The sequence below is a fragment of the Phocoena phocoena genome, chromosome 5 (assembly GCF_963924675.1).
Source record: "Phocoena phocoena chromosome 5, mPhoPho1.1, whole genome shotgun sequence".
Classification (NCBI taxonomy): domain Eukaryota; kingdom Metazoa; phylum Chordata; class Mammalia; order Artiodactyla; family Phocoenidae; genus Phocoena; species Phocoena phocoena.
Window position 1 is genome coordinate 107,862,965 of NC_089223.1, and position 18,787 is coordinate 107,881,751.

Here is an 18,787-nt window from a genome sequence, read left to right on the forward strand (position 1 = left end):
CATGTGGGATCTTCCCAGACCAGGGCTCGAACCCATGTCCCCTACACTGGCAGGTGATTCTTAACCACTGCACCACCAGGGAAGTCCCCACATTTATATTTTAAGCCTTGATTTTGTGTGTTCTGCTGTAGTCCACTATCTCAAAGTGGACGTTTTGTTTCTGGCTTGAAATCCTAATCTGAAACTGAAATTATTTTTGCCACCTGTGTGGCAATATTTGATCAGTGCTTCCTTGAACTGTTCTGTTGAGATTGTTTGCTGACTTTCTGATTATAACTCTTCTCTGCTTTACGTTTCCAGGTCATTAAAACACCAATGACCAGCCAGAAGACCTTTGAATCTCTGGTAGACTTCAGCAAAACGCTGGGAAAGCACCCTGTTGCTTGCAAGGTAGAGTATGGATAGCTTGGTAAAGGTGTGGGGGGGGTGACTTTTCGCAGAACCTGACTTATTCCAGGTAGTATTCTTCCATAGTAGGATGATGTGGGACGTGGGCCACTTTTGCTGCAGGCCTGTCCGCAGGCTGTAAAGAGCAAGTTGCATCTAGCCATGCTCCTAAGCCGTGCTCCAGGCCATCAGGTGGATAGTCTGCGATCCGAATGGAGCCACGGCTTCAGCTAAATCGAAAACTCGGATTTCTCTCTGGGTCTTGACTTTTGTCTCTTGATGAGTGGTTGTGTTTCCATCAGTGGATTTTGTTACCCCATCAGCTTCAGCTTCTTCTGGGCCCTGAGGAGCCAGAACCCTGTGTGTCAGGCACAGCCTGGTGGCACATGAATCCCGAACAGAAAACTGGGGCTTCCCTTTTGGAAAGAACACTGCAGGTGATTAGCGAAATGGTGTGAGAGAGGAAGAGCCCACCTCAACCAAGGTAGCAGAAAATGAAGCTGTTTCTCAGTGGAATGTTGCGTATGATTTTGTTTGTGTTGTTTTGTTTTTCAGTAAGAAGTGTGGTGGGTGGAAAGCTTGCCTCCGGCCTTTTTCCCCTTTCTTGAGATACCTGGTATTATATGTAAAATTATCCCCAGGTGCTGTCACCTACTTTGTTTTGATTACCTTCAGTCTCTCCATTTGCTGTAGTTCCTCTTTAGTTCCCCGCAGATTTAGGGACTGCACTTCTTCATGACTTGGCTGTTTTTCTGAAAGGACAATTGTGTCACAGAATTCCATTACAAATTTTTATAAATATGTTATCTACTTTTTTGACCATAATCATTTTATTTAAAAAAATTATTTTTAAACAATTTTAAAAGGTTACTTTCCATTTACAGTTACTACAAAATATTGGCTATATTCCCCGTATTGTACAATACATCTTTGAGTCTACCTGATACCCAGTAGTTTGTATCTCCTATTCTCCCACCCCTGTATTTCCCTGTCCCCACCCCATGGTAACCACTAGTTTGTTCTCTATTACTGTGAGTCTGCTTCTTTTTTGTTCTATTTACTAGTTTGTTGTATTTTTTAGATTCCACATATAAGTGATATCATACAGTATTTGTCTTTCTCTGTCTGACTTCACGTAGCATAGTGCCCTCCAAGTCCATCCATGTTGCTGCAAATGGCAAAATTTCATTGTTTTTTATGGCTGAGCAGTATTGCATTGTATATATATCATGTCTGCTTAAGCCAGTTGTCTGTTGATGGGCACTTGGGTTGTTTCCATGTCATGGTTATTGTAAATAGTGCTGCTCTGAATATTGGGGTGCATGTATCTTTTTGAAGTAGTGTTTTTGTTTTTTCGGATATATATCCAGGAGTGGAATTGCTGGTTGACTGTAATCTTTTAAATACCATTGTGGTTCTTCTCATACCATAGTTTTGCTTTCTAAAATAGTCTCAAGTTTGAACTCAAACTTCAAATATTTTATTAACCCCTGAAAACTCAAATTGTTCATGAATCATCTGAATCAGTCATCTGTTGATGTGGACCCCAATAGTCTTCCACATGCCAGTCCCCCCAGTGGAGGTCTGTAGTGTTATATTAGGGAATCTCATTTTTTAACACTCATTTTTTTGGTTTAGTTTTATGGTTTTAAATATTTTGGATTAAAAAAAAAATCACATTAATAACCAGAGGGTATGGTTGCACTTTTTCTTACCAGTTGATGCTTTGTTTGTGGCAGAAAGTAGTCATAATGTTAGAAAGGGCATCAGCTTGCAGCAGATCAAAAGCCAGGTATGAAAATGGAGGTGTGGGAACAAGCCAGGGATGGTCTTCAGCAGCACAGTCATTAATTCATGGAGAGTGATGATTCGTTCTTCCATCAGACTGGCCATGGCAGATGCAGGCCTGGCAACTCTGGTCTCATAAAATTGCCCTTGTTACACCTCTTATTGGGTGATACCTTAGGGCTTTGGGGGAGTCTTTCAGGGTCAGTTATTCAAGCTCTTGCTGAGGCACCCAGACGACGGAAGGCAATCACATAGAACAAGGGTCAGCAAACTTTTCTGTCAAGGGCCAGATAGTAATACTTTAGGGTTTATGGTCTCTGTTGCAACTACTCGATTCTGCTGCATGGACCTTACCAGCAGAGAAGTGTGGCTGTGTTCCACGAAAGCTTTATTTACAACTGGATTTGGCCTGCAGGATTGTAGCTTACCAACACCCGACACAGAAGAATGGCATGAACGTGCCTGAAATGTGTCTTTCTTCCTAGTAAGACTTCACAGGGAAAGTGTGGTGTGAAAAGGTTAAGGCCATGGACTCTGGAGCCAGCCTGCCTGGGTTCACATCCTGGCTTTGGCACTTATTAGATGTGTAACCTTGGGCAAGTCACTTAACCTCGCTGTGCCTCAGTATCCTCTACCTCACGTAGAGGTAATAATAGTACTTGTCTCACAGGGTTATTATGAGGAATAAATGAATTAATATTTGTAACGTACTTAGAACAAACAATACCTGGTATATAATAAATACAGTAAAGTATATTTAATAAATATATGTGTATGAAAAATGTAAGGTGTATGATTATATAAAATTAAACTGCTTAATTAAAGGACTGTGTCCCTTTACATTCTGCCAATATTGAGAGTATCACTCTGCATCCTCAACAGCATTGAATATTATAATGGGGAAAAAACCTCTTGCCAGTAATCTTACTGGCAACATGCTATTTTGTTCTAATGAATATTTCTTTAAATATTTTGTGAGTTTTAGCATGTTTTCCTTATTGAATTCTATGAGCTCTTTATGTAAATGATTTTAAAACTCCATATATTATATATGGAGAAAATATTTTTCCCAGGCTGCTTTCTGATTTCTAACCTTGTATATGGTGTCCTTCATGTATTCAGGTACCCTACCCCATCCTGAATTTCTACAATAAACTTTTTGAAGTTGAAAAGCATTTTTGCCCTACTTATTTAAAAAAAATTTTTTTATTAGAATATAGTTGATTTACAATGTTTCATTAGTTTCCGCTGTACAGCAAAGTGTATCAGTTACACCTATATCCACTTTTTTAGATTCTTTTCCCATATAGGTCATTACAGAGTATTGAGAAGAGTTCCCTGTGCTATACAGTAGGTCCTTATTAATTACGTATTTTATATATAGTAGTGTGTATTTGTCAGTCCCAGTCTCCCAATTTATCACCCCCCCAACTTTCCCCCGGTAACCATAAGTTTGTTTTCTACACTTGTGACTATTTCTGTTTTGTAAATAAGTTCATTTGTACCACTTTTTTAGATTTCACATATAAACGATATCATGATGTTTGTCTTTCTCTGTCTGACGTATTTCTCTCAGTATGAGATTCTCTAGGTCCATCCATGGTACTGCAAATGGCATTATTCCTTTCTTTTTTTCTAGCTGAGTAATATCCCATTGTATATATGTACCACATCTTCTTTATCCATTCATCCGTCGATGGACATTTAAGTGCTTCCATGCCCTAGTTATTAAATCAACATGGTTATATTAATATAGTCTTGGTTAAACTGATAAAGCTCTTTTGTGCATCTCTGTATTCCTGGGAGATGGGGTAGGCGTGGTTTCAGCTTGTCCAGAGTGAAAGGAGCTACAAATCCTGTGGCTACGGTGTGCAGTCTGGTGAGTTGGAAGAGTAATGCAGGAGGCTGGGCGTCTTGAATTCAGATGTTTATGGAGTGTCCAGTGTGTGCTTGAAACAGGACACAAGGCCTGGGGCCAGGGTGCAGATTTCTTCCTGCAGGAGGATCACAGCCTTTTGTTAAAAGAGCGGGCTCCCTTTACTTAGTGGAAATCAACTTCACATAAATACCACCAAAAAGTTAACCAACCCAGCCTGCCCCACAAGCTTCCAAAAGAGATCAGTAGGTAGAATCCAGACCCCATACTAGGCCTCCAGGAGAGATGGTTAAGCATTTTAATGAGGGGAAATGAAGAAAGGATGTGCAGTACAAGGAGTCCTCAGGGTAGAGTCTTCGGTAGTGAGCTGTGAAAGGCCATCGATCTGTTAGCGTCTGCTTGTTTGCCCCGGCACCTGTCCCCAGCTCCACCATCCTGTGCTGTGCGCTGGAGCCTGAGAAAATCCTGAGCAGCCGGGAGGTTGTGCTCCTACAAGGAGTGTTCAAGATGGACTGTTACTTTTTCTAGACTCCTGAAAGGGATGTGGGAGAGAAGAGGAGTAAAAGGACTACCATTTGAGGGGAGGGCTGTATGCACAGCATTTTATGTGTTCTGATGTATCTTCACAACCTGTGAGGTGGAAGTTACTATTCCCATTTCACAGATGATGAAACTGAGATTCAGAATGATGCAAGGTCAGAGAATATTAGAATTCGAGCCCACATCTGCCTGCCCCCAAAGCCATGCTCTTTCTAGTGACCCCTCTGCCTTATCTGCCTTTATTTCAGGGTCCGTGCAGTAGGGGCTTATGGGGTACTATAATTGTTGGATAAATTGTCATGTGAGATAAAAGTGAGACTGTCTTGGTACCTTAAAACATTTTGAAAATGTATAGCTTGATAAATGTGGGTAACAGTCCAGGGTGAGAAGGAGTGATCTGGTGACTTTACAAAAGATAAAGTTCATGGAAAATTCATTTGTCTACTGTTTTTCTCTCTCCTCTGACAGGATACTCCTGGGTTTATTGTGAACCGTCTCCTGGTGCCATACCTCATGGAAGCAGTCAGGCTGTATGAACGAGGTAGCTGTCCCGACCCAGGCTGGGTGCAGCGAGTCTGGGAGTTCTCCCGCAGGGTCTGTGGGAAGGGATGGGCCATGAGGCGTAGGGGAGGAGCTTCTGTTTTCTGGCTCTGTGGATCAGCCTGACCCTGGGCCCCCATGCCTCTGTCACTGTGCTCCCAGGCCCCCCTGGATTCCCTCTGAGGTGGCTCTGGGACAGCCCCCCCACTACAGTCCCAGCCAGAGCAATCATAGGCCAACACGGATTTATATCCTGGATCTCTGGTTAAAGGGTTTATTGCTTAAAATAATAATCATGATGATGATGCTGATGATGTAGATGTAAAAATCACAGGGCTAGGAAACCTTTAAAATTCCCTAAGGTTCTAAAATTGAGACAGGAGAAGGGAGATGAGTAACAAGGCTGTTGTGTGACAAGGAATGTTTCTAACAGCCTTGTCCATCCTTACTGAGTGATGTTCTGATGCATTTTGTTTTTTTAACCTTAAGAATGGTCTGAAATGGTTTTTTCTCAATACTTTGTTGATTGACAAAGAATCATTTTCCCTGTTGCAGAAGTAGACTTGGGACATGGTCCAAGGTTATAAAATGTCATGTATCCTCCTGCCTACCTTACCTACCGCATTTCTGGAAAGGTAACTATCATGTCTGCTTCAAAGGCAAACAGGCCTTAATAGGACTGGATGAAAAGCAAGTGTAATTGTTTTCAATTACTTCATTTACAAATGCTTGCTCCTGAGAATGTCATTTTTGAAACAAAACATTTATACTAGCTCTTCCAGAGAGATGAAAGCATATTTTCTTCCTCAAGATCTGCTTTAAATATTAAAACTTTTCTCTGTGTTTTATGGAGGCATTTGCCTCACTTTTGCTCCAAGATCAAACCAACACTTCTGTGTTTATCTATCAACAAATATGCCTAATTACACCTCAAAGACAGCATGAAGCATTTTGCCCTACTTTGAAAGGCAGAGGTTTTTTTGTAATGTAATGTTTTAGAATATAGCATGTGGGTGATCCACCTCGTAATGGTGTCTTTCTCACTGAAACATGCTGTCACTTTGATATATTTTCAACTGAACCATGTATCTGGTTGTAAGTTGAAAGTCATTTTCTTATCTTCTGCTTTCCTCTTACCAGCAGTGGTCCTTTTCTAAACAGATGGAATCCCTTTAACCTTCACCATCACTAGCCACCTGGGAGGTGAAATTCGGAGGGGAATCTGACCCCACAGGGGAAGTACTCTTACTTTGCCCTTGGCGGCGCCCTCAGTACCCTGGAGGTGCTGGGGGTCATGTCTGGCTGCTGTTTCCCAGGAAGCCACACTGTGGTCTGGACTCCTCACACCTCAGGCTTCTTACCATGTCCGTTCTGCCACCTCAAGGTTCTGCCCTCATTCAGCCAGCGCAGGGGGTGCTCACATGCACGCCTGCCACCCCGCCTCTGTTAGCCTGCTCTGAGTGGCTGGCGGAACTGCATCCGTTCTTCTTTGACACCTGAAGGCATTCTGGATTATCCTGTCTCGCTGCCGTGTCTTTTCATTTGTCACTTTGGATTCCTCCCTGTCACACCAGTCTCCCTGTGCCGGTCAACCTGCCTTTAGTGAGGCTCCCCCAGGCAGCCAAGGATTTCCCGTTACCTTGTGTCTTTTCCAAACTGGTCTCCTCAAGTATTGTGTTGTCCAGGAGGGTGAGGAGACAGTGCGTGCAGTGCCGCGCCCCGCCCGCTGCCAGCAGAGTCAAGCCGTGAAGGCAGTTCAGCCCAGCCTTTTCCGAACTCATTGTGGGGAATTTCTCTGGATGACATTGTCTTGGTCAGCAATATAGATTGGGTGGCATATAAATGACAGAAATATAATTCTTACAGTTCTGGAGGCTAAAGTCCAAATTTAGGGTGCCAGCATGATTGGGTATCTGTGCAAGCCCTCTTCTGGTTGTAGACTGCCTCCCACGGCAGAGAGCAGAGAGAGGAAACAGGCTCTCTTATGACTCTGAGAAGAGCGCTGATCCCATTCATGGGAGCTCTACCCTTGTGACTCTTCTAATCCTAATTCCTACAAGACCCCACCTCCTTATACCGTCGCATTGGGGGGTAGTGTTTCAACATGAATTTTGGGTCTATTACAAACACTTTTGTAATTCCCGAGGTAAGTGTGCCACTCAGGTTGGCAGAATGCTGCTTTGAGCGGTAGAGGGTCGTCAGAAGGATGTGTGGGGCGTTAGAACAGAGAATCAGCTCCGTCGTTGTCCACTCGGGCCTCCTGGGCAGCTGAGCGTCTTTTCAGTGCACAGGCCCCCAGCAGCGCTTCCGTCAACTGCCTGTGGAGTCTAGCTGCGCTTCACCGCCCCCATCGCTGCTCTCTGGTGTTGGGAGCCTCCTTGCTTCTGTCGTGCCTTCCTCCCCAGTGCCCTGCAGCTTCTGTCCTCTCTCCTTCGTTGCTCTCATCATTCCCACTGTAACCGAGGCCTGATTGGTGGGCTCGGTCACCCTTGCCCCTGGGGGTCCGGGCTCTCTCTGCAGACCTTTGAGCAGGCTGGTGCCTGGAGCCGACAGCTGCCCCCGTCAGATGCCACTGTGACAGGGTCCACTCTGGCAGCGTGGTGGGGCTGCATGGTTAGCTCTTCTTGGGTGACGCCCTGGGAGTGTCGTGAGCCTGTTCCCCAGGCACTGTGTGACATCCTGCTCACACTGTCCCTCCCCCGCCCAAGACGTGTTCAGCGGTTCCATTGTAGCCTACCAAATACGGGGCCCTCACCAGGGGGCCTTCTTTCTCCTCACCCTCTGCCTTCCTGTCATCACCCCACACCTTACTCCCACCCTCTCACAAGGCCCCACTGGACTGTCCCCAGCGCTCCAGGCTGGATGTGATCTGTGTTGTCGTAACTCTCTGTACACTTTGCTTTTCCTTCGGGGCATGTGCTACTCTCTTCCCTGCCGCACGGCATGTGTCTCTCTTCTCCTACTGTACTCTTGTCTTCTGCGGCAGTATTTGGGTCCCCATCTTCATACCCCACAAAGTGCTTGTGTAGGACAGGCTTTAGGTAGCTGTTGATGAATAAAGGAATGGTGGCTGCACTGCGGTTCTGATCTCTTTGCTGTGACTCTGGTTTGTTGTTAATGCCAAGAATGGTCGGTAGGTGGTGCCGATGAGCCGGCAGAGGAAGCCTGTTGGGGCAGGTCCCAGGTTCTCAGGCCTGCAGAAGAGCTGGGAGTTCACTGAGGACGCCCTTCTTTGTTGTTCAGAGTTGGGGGCTCTTAGCTGACGGTGGGGGTGGGTCCCATGAGCCTCCTAAGGCTGATGCCGAATTTTGTGTATATGTGCATTTTCTTTGGAGAAGGTGTCAGGTTCCAAGGGAAGTGCTTGATTCTAAAGAGTAGGAATTATTGGTCTAAAATTATTATTGGTTAAAATTATTGGTCTATACCACATGTTGTTAACTCCCACTTGGCACACCAGTCTGTATTTTATTTCTCTCTCTTTTCTTTTTGCCTCTTTCACCCTGTGTGACTCAGAACAGAATTTTTGGAATTATACTGACTTTGTAAAGCTTTTTAGATTTTTTTCCATGATGTGCTGTGTCTTCATATTATTTCAGTCAAGTGAGTCTCTGAATCTGGAATTACAGTTTTGACTCTAGGGTTTATTGTCTGTCTTGAATATTGATTTGATTAAATGGCTTTAGGTAAGTTGGAACCGTTATGCTATGAGATTTCTGTCCCCAGGGAGCCTATATTCTAATGAGGGGAGACAGCCTGTAGCAAATGAACCAACAGATAACATGTTAGGTTGTGACCAGTAATCCCCGAGAAAGATAAAGTCTAGGGGATGGCTGGAGTCCTAGCCTGGAGTCCTGACAGTTGCTAGTGTATATGCAGAGAGGAGGGGGAGGCTCTGATGCGGTGACACCTGAGCAGAGGTTCTGCGGATGGTGAGGACAGGTCACCAGTACAGGGAGCATCCTGGGCTGTTGTTCCAGCATTCTGGCCCGGACACCACGGAAACCTCGAAGTCTAATGAAATCCTCTCGGCATAATCCACTTATCAGCTGCCGGCTTCTTTCTCACTCCTGCCTTTGCACGTGCTGTTCCTGCTCCCTGGAATGCCCTTCCCTGCCCCTCCCTGGGATTCTCTTCAGGACCGCCAGGACCTGGGCCTGGGTGGCAGTTGTGGTGAAGTCGTGGCAGTATGAGTAAATCTCTCCGTGTTTGTGAGTCTTCATGAATCCTCAGCACTTGTCATGATGAAATTTGTGCTTTACACATCTGAATCCTCCCATTATACTGTGAACGCTGGAGTGCTTGTCTTGTTTTTCTTTGTCTCATTCCAAGTCTCTGGTGCCTGATACATAACAGATATAGACAAACGTTGAATGAATGAGTGAATGAGGCTGCCTGATAAGGCTAATGTGTATGTGATCATTTTTGCTCTCTTATGGCCTGAAGCTCAAATCATGGGTCTCAGGATCCTCTGCTGGAGGACTGATAATGTCTCCCGTAAGAAATAATTGGTTGGTATTTTAATCATCTTGAAATCCTTTGGCATTAACTCAGTACTTCCTATGCTTTTAAAAATAGAGTCTTTATGCATGTTAAGTAGTTCTTGTTCCTCATGTCTAAAAATCTGAAATATTTAGGCTGTGAAACCTCTCAAGTCTTTTATAGCTTTTTAATTTTATTTAGCTTCGGTATAATTGACCATTTCTTTATGCTTTGGAACAAAATTCTAGATAGACACTTGTGACAGGCTAGTCCTGATTTTGGAGAAAGGGACCAGGTTGTTCTCTGTAAAGACCTCTGTGACCCAAGGACATTATGTGAAGGATAAAAACTCCAAGAAAAAAGCACTTGGCCCTTGACTCCTCAGCACACTTGTACACTTACTTACATGGCAGTGCTCAGTCGGGTTTGGGCTTTCCTTTAAACATTATCGTGACTAAAGAGTTTGTGTGCATGTGATTCCAGAGGGATACTCGTTACTTATAAAACCAGGAAATCTGGAAAAGAAAAATACACATATAATACATAGAAAAACAAAAAAAAAAGCCCATTTATCAATCAAAAACATGTCCTCGCTTTAAAGGATATTTGAGTAAGTTATTCCAGAGAAGGTGATTCCCAATCCATTAGAAAGTAACTAATGTTTCCAGGCCACTGGGGCCTTCTCTCTCCATGAACAAGGTTGCAGTGCTCTAGAATTCACCTCACAGAGTAACTTCGTGGAGTAGCTTTGAAAATCTTGTGACCTATTTGGCATTTACCTCTAAGAAAAATCTTACCTAAGCCAGAGTTCCTGACTCCAGATGTTTTTTGAATGTGCAAATATGTAAAATGCTGGTAATTCAGGGACTCAGCACGTGACCAGGAGGATTCTGGGAAGGATGGTGGTGACTCAGCACTGCCCTCTTCTGCGTAGGTGATGCATCCAAGGAAGACATCGATACTGCTATGAAGCTGGGTGCTGGGTACCCCATGGGCCCATTCGAGCTTCTCGATTATGTTGGGCTGGATACTACGAAGTTCATCATGGACGGTAAGAATTGGAATTCTCTGTTGTCTGTCTTGAATTGAGTTGAGGTAGTCTCTCTCAACTATGAATTAAAGTATAATGCCTGTTTAAACAGATAAGGAGTCTTAGTAGACCTTCCAAAGTCCTGCCCCACCCGCTTAAAGATTAAAGTGAAATGGCAGAAGGAAAAATGTGATTGCCTCTTCTCCTCATAAGGCAACTTTTTTTTTAAACTTTTCATTTTGAAATAATTATAGATTCACAAGAAGTCTCAAATACAGCACAGACAGGGCCTGTGTACCCCTTTATATAGTTTCCCCCTGTGGTTCCATCTTATATCATAACCACAGTACAGTATCAAAGCCAGGAAGCTGACATTGGTACACAGTCATTCTATCACATGCTGATATGTGTAACCACTGCATTCAAGATGCACGACCATTTAAAAAAGTGTATTCATTTTACTGTAGTGGCTCTGAAGACAGGTTTAAAATAGTAACCAAAATTGGGCTACCGAAGTTGAATGTACCTCGTAATACCAAGTTGCACAAAGAATACTTACGGGAGGAGCAAGGAGGGCTCTGGTTTAAGCATGAACTTTTGAATTTTATGAGGGTACAAAATACCAGGGGCAGCAAATTCAGATTTGCTGAAAAGTCATTTCACTGTGTCACTGAAGGGTCCAGCCACCAGGTGAATGGGTTCTGTTTGTGACCCTGGACCTTTGGCATTAGCGATTCCCAGGAAGGGGTCGGATGAACAGGACAGCCATTGGTAGAGCTGGGCCTCGAGCGGCGCGGCCTGGTGGCAGCACACCCGCTTTAGGGCTCATGCTCAGCCTTCCTTCTGCCTCTGCCGTTTTGGCCTGAGTGACACCAAGCCTGTGGGGCTCTCCCACATCAGAGTAAGGACTGTTCTCCCCACGCTCTGCCTCCAGACTTGCCCAGAAACGCCGAGACTTAAACCCAGCAATTCATCCAAAGCTCTTTTCCCTCCTCTCAATAGGATGGCATGAAATGGATACAAAGAACCCCTTGTTTCAGTCCAGCCCATCCATGAATAAGCTGGTAGCAGAGAATAAGCTTGGCAAGAAGACTGGAGAAGGATATTACAAATACAAGTGATGCGCAGCTTCTCTGGCTCTGGGAAGAAGCCCCGTAAGCACATACCAACAGCTCCCCAAGTGCCCAGGGGAATGCTCTTTGGTCAGACGTTCCCTCACACAGCACGGTCTGTTCGATGTGCATTTTGATTGTAATCTATCTGAACTAATTATTTACAGTAGTTACAGTAATAGCCGATTCCTCCATTGAGAACTAATTCCCTTTTTAAGTCTGTTTGTTCATTTCTGTGTATTTTCTAAAAAGCTTTACACCTTAGGTGCCTTGGAGTAAACATTTATTTTGAACCTTGTCGTTTTTGTAAAGAGTGTCGTGAACCTGAACTCATTCACTTGTAACGAGAGCACCCTGTGTCCGTCGTTGCCACATGGGAGAGCCGCGAGCCGTTGCCTCGTCGTGGTGTGTCTGCGGAGGGCTGCGTGCGCAGCACCTGCATCTCGCCTTTACCAGAACATGTGCTGCCTGCAGCCTCAGGCCTTACCCTACTTCGGGCGTGACGTCAGGTGTCACGCCTCGGTTCAGCTCATCATCGAGATGCGGCTTCTGGATTGGTGGGAATACCTCCATGTGTTTTGTTTTTGCGGGAAGAGGTTTCATTCACCTCTGAAATCTGAGTGGTTATTGTCTTTTTTTTTTTTTCATGAGAAATAATTGCTGCAGATTGACTCTAATGAAATGCAGTCTTTTATTCTGTGAAAATTTGAATTCAAATAAACATGTAAAATTTAAAATCATAATATGCTTAAATGGTTATAAAAGTAAAGGTTGGTAATTTAGGCAGAAGCTGTGCCATCTTCTTTGGCCTGTAGTCACTTTTTTGAGTGGTAATAGAGGGGGAGGAGTGGCAGGAGAGGGTGTTCATGTACAACCTGCCTGCAGCTGTCACTCCAGATTTCTTACCCACAGAGCAAGAATAAGGGCACAGAAAACGCTTTTTAAGGAACATCTGTTTCTTCTTTGCCAACAAAAAGAAACAGTGTAACATAAGCTTCTTTTAATCATTGGCTTGAGAAAGTGTCTTCCAAGATAGAATTTTGAAGCTGGAAAGAAATCAAAACCCTGAGGTCCAGTGGCCTCATTAACAGAGAGCTGAAGTGATGTGCCCAAGGTCACCAGAAATTCTGTGGCGGAGCCAGGATTAGAACTAGGTTTCAATGATTAAAAAATAAAATACAAAAAAGCAAATTTGAAAATTTCAAACAGGACTGTCCCCAAAATGGGCATCCTTGTTTGGTATCCTGGGTCACAGTGCCAGTGGTTGAGAGATTTCTGCCCCCCTCCATTTCATGGTGGATAAAGGGGAGTTTATTCATTTTTTTTTTTTACTTGAATCTAACTATAGCATAATGGAAAAATTAATATGTACTTACATTTCTACCACACGTAGAACCTGGTTTAGGAAACTTGTAGGTTATTCTTACAAAACATTTCCTAACGATAAAAGGAAGCACCTGTGACACCATCACCATTTCCATTACTTAAGGTTACCCTGTGGTCAGGCAGCCCCCTGCTCACTCTCAGGCTGGCTCCTGACCTTTGTTTGACAGGAGCCCCAGGCTTAGGAGGGGCCTTTCTTTCTTACTATTCTCTGACTGGAGTGCCCGCAGGATGTGGGCCCTTGTCTTGGAAATGGCAGGGCTCGCTCTTGACCACTGAATTCCAGGAAAGAGAGAACTCAGTGGTGTGACTGTCAGCCTGCCTGGGTGAGGGTGGAGGTTACCTCCACCTTTCTCTGGGTGAGGGTTTTCAGTTCACTCAGCCTGCCAGAATGTCAGAACGCCTGGCCTCTGAAGATTCTTTTCTCATTTTCAAAAATCCTGTTCCACGTGCCATGTTTGAGTCCGGGAAGGAATTTTGAACATCTTCTTACACACAGGAGCAGAGAGCGGCTTTCTCAGCCCCGTCTCTGCATTCTTGGGTGAGCCCAGCTGCTGCCCGCCGAGGGCTCCGTGGGGAGAAGGGTCTCCGTGGTCAGGTCCTCTGCTTTCAAATCAGGACGGCTGCTGCTGTTTGCCGCGGTATGTGTTGCAAACTGAGCCTCAGCAGGAACCGTAGGGGCTTGGGTTGGCCTCCACTGTGTTTGGCTGCACTTGTTCAGGAGGGAGGGCAAGTCCAGGCGGGGCTGTGGGCCTGGCTTCCCCGATGCTGTTCCTCCTCTCTTCCCTGAACTCTCCTCCAGTCAGCGATCCAGGGATGTTTGGTCACATCTTGAACGTAATCACTAGATTTTTTAGATCAAGAGGATACTCTCCCCCCTTCTCTCCTGTACTCCCTTCTTAGTGATATTATTATTCCTATGATAGAAATGAAAATTTGAGATTAAAAAGAAAGCTGTACGATGGATGAAATAGCTTGTCGAAAAAGACCAAGTGAGCCTCTGAGCATAGCCATCACCTGGACTTCAATTATGGTTAGCCAGATGGCGTTCTCTGAAGGATAGTTTTAGCACTTCTGAAGATGTCTTTGTAAAGTAAAAATTGTGGCCCTTTAATGTCCATAAGCTTCACTGTTAGTTTCTCAGGGGGCAATGGTTGGCTAATTCTCTTTTTTTAAAAAAATTAATTTATGGCTGTGTTGGGTCTTCGTTGCTGCGTGCGGACTTCTCATTGTGGTGGCTCCTCTTGTTGCGGAGCATGGGCTCTAGGCGCGCGGGCTTCAGTAGTTGTGGCACACGGGCTTAGTTGCTCCGCGGCATGTGGGATCTAAGTGGACCAGGGCTCGAACCTGTGTCCCCTGCATTAGCTGGCGGATTCTTAACCACTGTGCCACCAGGGAAGTCCTGGCTAACTTCTCTTGGCATCAGTTGTAAGGTCTGTTTCCAGTTTGGGGACTGTTAACTGATGCAGCATGGGGGTAAGGCAGGAACAGATCTTGAAACTACAGTATAAAATCTGGCGGAACAAAATGATTCCCCACTGGGTTCTGTTCTATGGTAAGTTTTCTGACTCTTTAACACGTCAGCTTTTAAAAGCTCATTTGAGACCCAGCCATTAATTGTTGGAGGAGGTAAAACTAATATGTTAGTCACCGCTTATACAACATGCACAAATTACACTTTCTCTCATAGTTTTCAAGTTATAGTTGTCACACATTTGAAACAAGCTTTTGTCTTGATTTTAATCCCTTTAACATTTCAACCTAAGTAACTAATTGATTAAGTCTTAGCAGAAATACTAGGTGTGGCTGTAATTTTGTGGAACTAATTTTCCTGTAAACAGGCATTGATGGTACATAAACAGTAATCAAAAAATGCTTTGAACAATGGAAGCATTGCTGCGTTTTCAACCCAATTTGATTGTGTAAATTCTGCTTTTAAGATCACTCGATTTCATAATCACAGTTTTTATTTCTATGGCAGAACCAATTTTAACTCCTGAAAGACAGAAAAATCCCTTCATTGACACTAATTCTATTCAGCGTTTTATTTAAAATGACCAAATGTAGCTGTTCCAGAATTAATCGGTATAAGTGATTAATACCATGGGCTTTGGGATTAAACGGACTTGGGTTCTAGTGCTCAGTTGCACTCTCTTTACCTATGTAGCTAACCTCGAGGGGGCGGGGCGGGCAGTTGTCTTCTGGAGAAATCTAGCAGAATGGGCACAGTGATGGGGCCTACCCGACAGGGTTTCCGAGGACCAAATGAGATGATGGACGTCCGGTGTTGAGCTCATTGCCTGGCTCAATAGGCTGATCGTGACTGCCTCCCTCTGTGTCCATTGGAAGGAAGCCACGGTTCCTCAACCTGCAGGCTTAAGAGCCTTTTACACTTGCGGGAGGGAGCTGAGTGAACGGGAGTCTTAGAGGTGAAGCTGCGGCGACAACTGGGTGAAAAGGTAAGTGCGGGCGCTCCATACTCCACCCCGCGGCTGCTCCACAAGGGCCTCCCAAGCCTCGGGAGGGCCGCTGTCAGGGCTGATCCGGAGGGAGAAGCACGCAGGAACCAGCGAGCGGGCGAGGTGGCCGTCACCCAGGTGAGTTCCGTTTTATGTGTGGGCAGTAGACTGTGGAAGATTCAGGACCCCAGAAGGAAAGTAAGTGTGTAGGAGAGAGGGCCCCAAGACTCGCCGAACACATGCAGAACTCAGGGAAGGGGGCGGTGTAGGAACAGAAGCAGCGGCGAATGTCATGCTCTCCTAGTGTTTGTCAAGGCAGAGCCAGGAGACCGGCCTTCAGGCACAAGGGCTGCGGCCGCTGCCGGCCTGCAGGCCTCGAGTCCGCCAGAAACATGTAGCCTGTCCTCAGGCGGCCGAGCACATGTTACAGGGGAAAACTTAGACTAAGAACTCCCCGTAAACGGTCACTTTACCACGTTTGGAAATCCTGGGTTTAGAAAACAGGAAACTGAGAAACCACCCACACAGGCCTGGGGAGGAAGACACGTTTCCGCGAAGTTTTCTGGTTGAAGCGTCTGAAGGACCGAACCCTGAAAGCCTCACTCTGGAGCCGCGTGGAGGTTTTGCCACCTACCCCTGGGGAGGGGGATTTCCAGAGCTCTAACACCTCAGTGTTACAGCTGCAGGGCAGCCCCCCCATCCATGGATTCCTGGCGGAGCAGGAGCGCCCTGGTTGGGCCCAGGGCTGTGATTGGCCCTCTGAGTCCAGCCAGAGGAGAGGCTGTCCGCCCTGAGGCCCGCAGGTGACACCTGCTTAACTGGCATCAGGTGATGCGTGAGGGAGGGAATTGGTACCGAGCTGCCTTCCCCTCCCCCCCAACCCTGCACAGCTGGCAGAGCTTAAGCGAAGGCACACACCTCCTCGGCTGGGAACCAGCCGTGTGCGCGTGGGGGTGTTCAGAGAGTCCGCTGCCCTTTCAGCACTGGGTTTCTTGGGGGATTCTGCCGGTAGCTGGCTCGATGCTCTTAGGTCAGAGGCCTGTGTGAGTTCACGAATGCTCAAGTCTTGATTTTCTCTGTTGTCCTCCCTTGCCAGTTAAGGCTCGCACGTGTTAGGGGCTGACTCGTGCTAGCGTCGTCACGCTAGTCTGCAGTGCCAGGGGGTCTGGGGACAACACATCTCTGTCCAGCTTCTTGCTGTTTGCAGTCCCCGCCCCATCCCTGTGGTCACAGCCTCCTCGCGACTCTGTGCTCCAGGGCCTCTCATCACCACTTGAAATTCCCCATCCCTGCTGCCCCGGGGGAAAGGACTGGAGGGGAGAATAGACACAGTGCTCCTAACATTTCAGAGTAAAAGTTGTAGTGGCCACAATATTGAGTGTTGCATTCAGGTTGAAAGCGCATGGAAATGGGCCAGTTTTTTTTTTCCTTTCTACCAATTTTTTTTTAATTAAGGTACATTTGATTTACAGTGTCGTGGTAATTTCTGCTGTACAGCAAATGATTCAGTTATACATATTTATGCATTCCTTTTTCACATTCTTTTCCATGATGGTTTATCATAGGATACTGAATATAGTTCTCTGGGCTATACAGTAGGACCTTGTTGTTTAGGCATTCGATATATAATAGCTCACATCTGCTAATCCCAACCTCCCACTCCATCCCTCCCCCAACCCCCTTCCCCTTGGCAACCACCAGTCTGTTCTCTATGTCCGTGTTTCTGTTTCATAGGCAGGTTCATTTGTGTCATGTTTTAGATTTCATGTGTGATATCATATGGTATTTGTCTTTCTCTGTCTGACTTCACTTAGTATGATAATCTCTAGGTCCATCCATGTTGCTACGAATGGCATTATTTCATTCTTCTTTATGGCTGAGTAACATTCCATTGTATGTATGTACCACATCTTCTTTTTATCCATTCATCTGTTGATCGACATTTAGGTTGCTTCCATGTCTTGACTATTGTGAATAGTGCAGCTGTGAACAAAGCGGGGGTGTGTATATCTTTTTGAATTATACTTTTGTCCGGATATATGCCCAGGAGTGGGATGGCTGGGTCATATGGTCTATTTTTCGTTTTTTTTTTAGTTTTAGTTTTTAAAGGAACCTCCATACTGTTCTCCCTAGTGGCTGTACTAATTTACATTCTCACCAACAGTGCAGGAGGGTTCCCTTTTCTCCACACCCTCTCCAGCATTTGTTCTTTGTAGAGTTTTTTTTTTTAATTTAACTGTTTTATACAGCAGGTTCTTATTATCTATTTTATACACATCAGTGTATACATGTCAATCCCAATCTCCCAGTTCATCCCACCACCACCACCCACCCCCGCCACTTTCCCCCCTTGGTGTCCATACGTTTGTTCTCTACATCTGTGTCTCTATTTCTGCCTTGCAAGCCGGTTCATCTGTACCATTTTTCTAGGTTCCACATATATGCATTAATATACGATATTTGTTTTTCTCTTTCTGACTTACTTCACTCTGTATGACACAGCTAGGTCCATCCACGTCTCTACAATGTTAGTTGTAGAGTTTTTGATGATGGCCATTCTGACTGGTGTGAGGTGATACCTCATGTAGTTTTGATTTGCATTTCTCTAATAATTAGTGATGTTGAGCATCTTTTCATGTGCCTCTTGGCCATCTGTATGTCTTCTTTAGAGAAGTGTCTATTTAGGTCTTCTGAAAATGGGCCAGTTGTTGTTGTAAGGGGTGCCTGGATGGGTTGGAGTTCTGAGACCAGGCACTGAGGAAAGAAGAGTCCCAGCTAGTTGGATCCTAGGAATCGGAGCAGACACAGCCTCTGCCAGATGCTGGAATGCGGGGAACAGATGAAGTGGTTCAGCAGGCACCCCTGGGCTTTTTAAGTCCCCAGCAAGCACTGCACAGGCCTTGCTTTGTACGCTGCATGGTAGCTAGAGCTGGGCATGGAGGGCGAGCTAGATTTTGAAACCGTGGGTTGCCTTTCTCCAGCTGAGTAACGTTGATAGGACCTGTAAAAACAACAGGCCAATTTGTGGGGCTCCGTTTTACTTTGGTTGTCTTGCACCTTCTTCCTGGTGGGAGAAAATATTACTACAGTGTAGAACATAATTTAGTGATTCTACTGAGTTCAAATTCTGAGACAATTAAGTTACGAACAGAGAAGAGAATGACTATTCTCACTGCGACTACAAAGAGAAACA

At 45.3% G+C, this 18,787-nt stretch overlaps 1 protein-coding gene across 1 annotated transcript in view; it reads left to right on the plus strand.

Annotated features, from left to right (window-relative positions):
- HADH (hydroxyacyl-CoA dehydrogenase) overlaps window positions 1-12,492 on the plus strand; it is a 48,032-nt gene extending 35,540 nt beyond the window's left edge. Inside the window, exons 5-8 of the mRNA XM_065877354.1 lie at window positions 301-390; window positions 5,060-5,132; window positions 10,545-10,661; window positions 11,643-12,492. Of these exons, the coding sequence (XP_065733426.1) occupies window positions 301-390; window positions 5,060-5,132; window positions 10,545-10,661; window positions 11,643-11,761 (399 nt within the window). The 3' untranslated portion in view covers window positions 11,762-12,492. The remainder of the gene's footprint in view (window positions 1-300; window positions 391-5,059; window positions 5,133-10,544; window positions 10,662-11,642) is intronic.
- Window positions 12,493-18,787: the final 6,295 nt, after the last annotated feature.